We start from the raw sequence: 7,877 nt of genomic DNA, 5'->3' as shown, positions 1-7,877 counted from the left end.
AGAGGTCAAGGGACCCTTTTGAAAATGGACATGCCACTTTTTCCCTCACCAAAATCTAGCCTAAATTCAGAGCATTATTTGAAGGGGGCATTATTTAGCCCGCTTCAAGTTAACATGACAGGGTTGGCACCAAAGCGTGTCTTAGGTCTTCTAGTTTCATATGATAGCAGGACCCTCACTCTTTCTCTAAAAAATGATCCCAATACAGCCTCTGAAAGACAGTAATGTCAGCCATTTAGGTTTTAAAGTTTTAAAGTCTCGTGATTGGATGGGCCTAGACAAGAAGTTGGTGGGCCTAGGCCCAGCCAGGCCCACCCATAGCTACGCCCCTGGCTCCTTGATGTCCAAGTGCCCCTTTTGTCCATGGCTGATATTACTGTCTTTCAGAGACATCCATTGGTACCAACTATGACATGCTAGCTTTTCGGGAAGGGGGCTAAATAATGCTCCAAATTTAGGCTAAATTAAATTTGGCAGAGTCAAAAATGGGCATGGCCATTTTCAAAGGGGTTCCTTGACCTCTCGCCTCATGATATCTGAATGAGAATGACCCACAAGTCTCCCTTTTACAGTCATGCCCACTTTATGCTAATCACATGCATTTTTTTAAATCATGTTTCTTTTTGCATGCTGTAAAAATGTTATTTTCACCTGAATATTTCCACATACTGGGGCCCCTAAACAATCTTGGAATTGGATAAATTGGGTATGACTGGAAAGCTGAGACTCTTGTAGATTAAATCAGCCCAATTAAATTAATATGTGGTGATCTTGACTTTTTTTTACCTCACTGTATAAAATGAGATATTGTGACCTCTAGAATAATCACAGCCTCATGAAACTTTACGACCACAAACTAGAGACATAGGGCATTCAAGGGATCTATGGGATGGCCATCATATTTCCATCATAATCTTCTAAGCACTTATATACTAAAGATTCAACATTTGAATAAATGCATAGCCAAAACACGTTTATTACAGATTTATTACAAGAAAAGCTTGACACAGTTCTGACCTGCAGAGTAAAACACATTAGACACAAAGATTAAAATCGGGAGGCAGCACTGTGCGCACAAGTTGCATGCTTCATATGAAATTTTGAGAAAATAAAACAAAGCAAATAAAAGTAGGGTATTCCCTTTAAGTATTCTATTTTTAAAGAAAGTAACTATTCAGAATACCACCAATTTATATAACTGTAACAGAATACAGTTACTCATATTTTAATATTTTAAATACTGTATTCTGAATCCATTCCGTGACTCCCCAACCCTGGTCCCCGCACAGATGGACACAAATACAATAGGTATTTCCCTGAAGGTGGCGCAGAAGGTTAAATTGACAACTGTGATGTAAGGTAGCATGACAAAGTTACATTTCTGCTTACACTGTGTTGCACTGGGTTAGAGAGGTCAAGGGCCAAAAATGTGCACCATTGTAAATTAAAAATATTTTTCACCAATAAAGATGTAAAAATAAACATTGAATATCAAATAGACATTTACAGCTATATCACAATTTTGATCTCAAGTTACACAAAAATAAATTGAAAAGCTTTGTACAGTGTGTACTAATCAACACAAATCACAGGATGCCATGACTATAACCAGCAGATGCTGCACCATTAATGTTAATTCTCAAATTAAGTTAGTTAATTCTGGATCTTATTTTAAACATGTTTGTTTACTATTTACAAACCCCACAAATGAGAAATTCAAATTGAATGTTGTGCTTCATCACGATATGAAAATATAGACACGTTTTGGGGGAAAGGCCTCACACTAAATAGACTACTGGTCCAAGACTCAAGAAGAGGTCTGCAAATTACAAACATCATGAAAGCATTGATTTATTTAATTTTTAATAGGAATAAAATCTCCTGTGTCATTCAAATGAATGGTGCCTTTATGCAGTACAAGAAAAGATGTGCTGTGCTGAGGCAGGCTTATTTACATTGAAAAAACAACAAAAAGGGTACCCAAGGGTACAGAACTGTTTTTGAATTATTCTGCATTGGAAGACAAGTTGAACGGAAAGGTTTGCGCTTTTTTCCTTTTTTCAGACAGAGACATATCTGGCAATGCAGTTGATGTCATATTTTTACCCTTCTGCAATACATGCACATTGCACATTACTCTGACTGACTGTCTGTCTGTCTGTCTGTCTGTCTGTCTGTCTGTCTGTCTGTCTGTCTGTCTGTCTGTCTGTCTGTCTGTCTGTCTGTCCACACACGCATGCGCTCTCACACACACACACACACACACACACACACACACACACACACACACACACACACACACGCACGCACGCACGCACACACACACACACACACACACACACACACACACACACACACACACACACACACACACACCCTGAGAAGTTTCCATTGTATTCACCTTATGTAGCCCCGCCCATTTGACCCATTGTGACTTCCTGTTCAAAATGCCCGCTGTTTTACCTGCTCAAACTAGTCTGACTCACCTGGTCAAACCTAGTTTGACTCACATATGAGTCAGACAAGGTTTATGAGTCACAGGAAGTGTAAACACAATCAGAACTTCCGATTGTGTTTACACTTCCTGTTAGTCTCTCAAGCCAGACTATCTCTTCTACATAAGGTGAATAGTAGTCTGAGAAGTTACCATTCTATAGTACCCTGAGAAGTTACCATTCTATAGTACCCTGAGAAGTTACCATTCTATAGTACCCTGAGAAGTTACCATTCTATAGTACCCTGAGAAGTTACCATTCTATAGTACCCTGAGAAGTTACCATTCTATAGTACCCTGAGAAGTTACCATTCTATAGGACCCTGAGAAGTTATTCTAGTAGAACAGAGAACATGCTAAATTGCTACTTGCTATCACTTGTATTTCAGTGGCATCCAGATCGTCTGGTCAGAGGTATGTGAGCACCAGGTTCTTCATGCAGGCTGATGACATCACTTCCTGACTGGCATCTCTAGGCAGGTGTCTGATTGCGTCTGACTGTGCCTCGCATTTCCTCGTAAACATCATTGGTGGCTCGCCTTGGTTTCTTGGTGGTGCGCATGGCTTTGATCTGACACAACAATACATATGATCATCGTCATATTCATTATCAGGCTATTATAAACATAACATATAGCATACAGCAATATAATCATCATCATCAATCATCTCAACTCTCTTCTGCCAAGTTCTCTTTCCTAAGGACACAATCCATTTTGTTTTCTTAGGTCAGTCAGAGTTGTATGTAGACTTGTATAGAAAGTGAGATTTTCGCAACTTCTACCATCCCATCTAAATTTGAAATGCAAATCTGTTTTAATGATGATGATGATGATGATGATGATAAACAGGGTCAAATGCATGTCAATGTATAACTCATGCTAAGGAAATTGGGTCAATTATTTTTAGAGTGATTAACTACAGATACATCTTTTGTACCTGTAATCAAATAAAACAAAAAAATCCACAAACCAATTTACTGAACTAGTAGATGAAATAATATGTTTTTGTCATATCAGTAATGTTGAGAAACACAGAAAAGAAAGATTCCATTTGTGCTTGTGAGTCAATGTGAAACACATAACAAATGTTATGCAGATGCACAGATACCCCTCCCCCCCCCGTACGCATGCACGCACGCGCGCGCGCGCGCACACACACACACACACACACACACACACGTACGCATGCACACACACACACACACACACACACACACACACACACACACACACACACACACACACACACACACACACACACACACCACACACACACACACACACACACACACACACACACACACACACACACACACACACACACACACACACACACACAAACACATAGGTACCTTGAGGACGATCCATACGAGGAAGGCAACAATGACGCCGACCAGCACAAAACCAGTGATCAAAACACCCACCAGGACCACAGTGTTGAACGAAGACTCCTTTTCAGGACAGTTCTTCTGCTCTGCTGCACCTAGGGGACACAGCACCCTCATTAACAAAAAAAACTCAAACTTTCCCCTATCTGTATTTTAAAATGGAGCAATGTCCAATAGCCATGATAGACACTATGACGTCAAGACAGCCTGGGGCAGCCTCAACATCCATTTGACTTGACACACCTTATACCTACACCCAGTTTTTCCTATTATCTTGTTATCAAAGTCAATATACCGTAGTCATTCTGTTATTGTTGTTGTACCACTTGGATTGTTTCTTGTTGAGAATGGTTTTCATTTCACAAGTGGAATATGGGAATCAACTTGAATTGTAAGATTAGATTAGAAATGTAAGATTTGTGAGACAAGACATGTACAAGACATGTACAAGACAAATACATCTCAAAATGAACCAATGACAGCACTCACCTCGCACCACCAGGAGAACAGAGCCGGCGCCTTTTGTCTCTGTCGTGGCTTTCTTGTACATACACCAGTATGCTCCGGTGTCCTCAATGCTCAGGTTTCTGATGACAATGTCCATCTTTGGGAACTGGTCCTTCATCTCAAGTCTGTGCTTTAATTCCTCCTTAGTGGTGTTTTTGTGTGTGTCTTTATAAAAGAAGAAGATTTGTTCCTCCTCACTGAGACGCCTCTGCAGACTCAGGGACTCTTGCTTCTGTTCAGAGGTTGTACACTCAATAGTGATGGATCCTCCAATGTCTCTCCATACTGGTCCGCTGCGCACTTTGGTGACAGACAGACAGACAGACAGACAGTGGGGATTACTTCATTTGGTAAGTTTGCCTATCGGGCTAACAGGTCTATAGAGGATGCTGTCTCTGTGCCCTCATCGTATCCTGCAGCACTTGGATGCCCCCGCGGCCCCGCCACATAGGCGTTTTATTGATTGATTTTAGTTTTAGTTTAGTTTAGAACATTCATGAACACAGTATAGTGTAAAAGTACCCAATTGTAGCCAGAGGCTAGTTTCTATTGGCAGTCCCCCTGCCAGAATTTAAAAAGACAACCTAAGAATAAAAGTGCAATTACACAGGTACAGTTTGAAACACAAAAATAGAAAAGTGAAATACATTATGGATATAGTTATACAATAGCTACACTAGGGGCTGAGAGCAGTACAGTACTACACAGCAGTACATTCAGCAGTACAATCATCAGTGGAAATTTAAATGAATTAAGCTGCCTAAAGGAAGGTCAATCATAAATGCGTCAACATAAAGTGCGTCAACATAAAGTGCGTTATGGGGCAGAGCAGTCACACAGGAGCACAGTCAGAAAACAACAAGAACAAAAACACATGGGATGCAGACAGAACTAGCTATGCGTGCAGATTTGAGAGGACAAGAGCTATCTATTGAGATGATTTTTGAACATGCAGAGAGATTTTAGTTCAGCGTTTAACGTGATCGTGCCCCTCAAAATATTTGATAACTTATGGCCCTGGGTATTAATCAGTCTCTATACAAATGGATTTTGGATTTCTTGTCAGACAGCAAGCAGGTGGTCAAGATAGGTCAAATGTTCTCTAGGACTAGTCTAGGACGTCAACCTTGGGGCCTCCCAGGGCTGTGTGTTCTCTCAGCTCTGTTGTATGACTTTATACTAGGGATGTTCATTTTGAAAAATTTCCATAATCGAAAATCGGGGAAAATTAACGATCAATTATCGATTATCGATCATATTAATAATAATATTTTTTTTAATATATATTATATTTTTTTTACAAAATGAATGCCTATGGCAGAAAATACGAAAGACAACGTGTTCTCCTCAATGAACTCTTATTTTCAATGTGTCTCCTCTCCAACACTCTGCTGTCCCCGGCGCATGCCGGTGTGAATTCCCCATGTTTAAAACAGTTTTGTTGGCACAAAGGCCCGTGCCCAGCCAGAAAACTAGAGACTATATGAAGCTCCACCTCACGTTAGTCGGCTGTGCAATGGAGTGGGGCGAGGAGGAACGAATTCCACCCAAACCTAGTCCACTTTTTTTTTTCTTTTTTTTTTCAATAATAACAAAATCGATAAAAATTCCACATGATCGATTCCATTCCTTAACGATCAATTATCGATTTTCGATAACTGATGAACATCCCTACTTTATACCAATGATTTTATTCACTATTCTCATTTTTCTTTAAATATGCGGACTACACAACAGTGATTGATTTCATGAGAAAATGGTGATGAATCAGCCTACAGCGTTGAGGTGGAGGACCTAGCAGGGTGGTGTAGGGCAAACAACTTAGTTTTAAATCTTGCTAAGACTAAAAAAAGATAATTGACTTCCAGACGGGTGAGGCGGTCTTTTCTCCATTGGTCATCAATGAGCAGATAGTGGAGAGGGTCGATAGTTTTAAATGTCTTCTTGGCACCATAAGCCGCACTCTGACCAGCCACATAATAAGCAAAGCCCACCAGAGGCTTCACTTTCTGCATCAAATTAAGACGTTTGGTGTGACTGGGGAGGCCACTTCTACAGAGCCACTATGGAGAGTGTCCTCGTCTTCTCAGTCACAGTGTGGTACGGCAGCCGCCCTGATAGGAGACAGTTGGAAAGAGTGGTTCACACAGCGTCAGAAAGCACTGCCCGCGACCTTCCCACTGTGTCCTCCATATATGCCACACGTATCAAACATAAGATGGTGAAGATGATCGCCGACCCCTCTCTCCCTGCTAGCTCCCCTCTCTCCCTGCTAGCTCCCCTCTCTCCCTGCTAGCTCTTGAACCTCTGTTGCACTGTAAACACTTTTAACATGTACTTTGAAAGCAGAAGGCAGCAGCACAATGCACCTTACAGCTTTACAGTAGCTCTTCATCATATTATCTATGTTGGAATGTAGAAATGGGGTAACTGTTTTTGCTGTTTTTATTTTCTTTTTTATTGCAATTCCTATCAACTGTGTTGACATGGCAATAAAGTATATAATATAATAAAGTTAAAATATTAAATCTTGAATCTTACTGATACTGATCTTACCTTTTTTTTTTTTTTACCTTTATTTATACAGGGGGAGTCTCACTGAGAGCAATGCCCTCTTTTTCAGGAGCGCCCTGTTCACATTCACACACACATTCACACCTGGAATCTGACCAGTACAACCACAGTCTGATCTGTTGGCCACTGAGCAGCTCCACTTTTCTCCTTTCCTAGAAGAATAGCACAGCTAGCTAGCTTTCACTTTTCACAGCCTGCTACACTTTGGGCCAAAATGGGTTGGAGACCAATAATATGTTCTACTGAGCTTTGATCCCAAGAGAGAGAACAACAATTCTCCTTCTGGCCCCTGGCTGAAGAAGGTTTATGTCTTTAATTAATTAATCAAAGTAAAAAGAAAAAAACTGTATAACAAAACAAAAACACAAACACAAACACATTTCATTGTTGATTTACAGGTAATCTGTCATTGCCAACTTACCTGGGCCACTCGAGGCAGTGCAGCTGAGAAAGAGGAAGATGATGGGTCTCAACCAGAGAGCAGACATGCTGACATTGATGTTGTGATGTGTTGTGATGTACTGTATCTTCTTCACTGACTCCTCAAGAGGAAGCGGGACCTTTTCTTACCACGACTATCTTAGTTAGACATGACACATGACACATATACGGTACATCTCCTTTGAAGAAAAAAATGGATGTGGTCTAGCATGCTCCTTAACTGATGCAAGCTTCCGTAAACAACATTGTCACTTATAAGAAATGCTTCAATTTACTTCACTGTGTCTAAGGAGAAAACCCGGTAATGCTTTAGAATACAGTCCGCAAATAAGCATGTAGTTATAACTACGGGGTACAAGGAGTGTAGTTATAGTATAACTACGGGGTACAAGGAGTGAATTTAGACTTTAACTAGAGGGTAACAAAATCTGTAGTTCTAGTATAACGACGGGGTACAAGGAGTGTAGTTAT

The 7,877-nt window shown here is 40.5% G+C and overlaps 1 protein-coding gene across 4 annotated transcripts; it reads right to left on the bottom strand.

The window, feature by feature from the left end:
• Positions 1 to 968: 968 nt before the first annotated feature.
• On the bottom strand, positions 969 to 7,526 carry LOC310787370 (uncharacterized protein). 4 transcript variants are annotated; one of them, XM_083648766.1, is made up of 4 exons: positions 7,387 to 7,526; positions 4,374 to 4,691; positions 3,849 to 3,979; positions 969 to 3,065 (listed from the first exon to the last, which is right to left on the bottom strand). In XM_083648766.1, exons 1-4 carry the CDS (start codon positions 7,451 to 7,453, stop codon positions 2,967 to 2,969), a joined length of 615 nt encoding a protein of 204 aa, XP_083504892.1. In that variant the 5' UTR covers positions 7,454 to 7,526; the 3' UTR covers positions 969 to 2,966. The 4 variants fall into 4 exon arrangements, with proteins under 4 accessions (XP_083504892.1, XP_083504894.1, XP_083504893.1 ...); XM_083648768.1 differs by having other exon boundaries at positions 3,921 to 3,979; XM_083648767.1 differs by having other exon boundaries at positions 3,849 to 3,973.
• Positions 7,527 to 7,877: the final 351 nt, after the last annotated feature.

Source organism: Poromitra crassiceps, assembly GCF_964638095.1.
Source record: "Poromitra crassiceps genome assembly, chromosome: 13".
NCBI lineage: Eukaryota > Metazoa > Chordata > Actinopteri > Beryciformes > Melamphaidae > Poromitra > Poromitra crassiceps.
The sequence above is the reverse complement of the archived record's forward strand: the minus strand, read 5'-3'. Positions and strand labels throughout refer to the sequence as shown.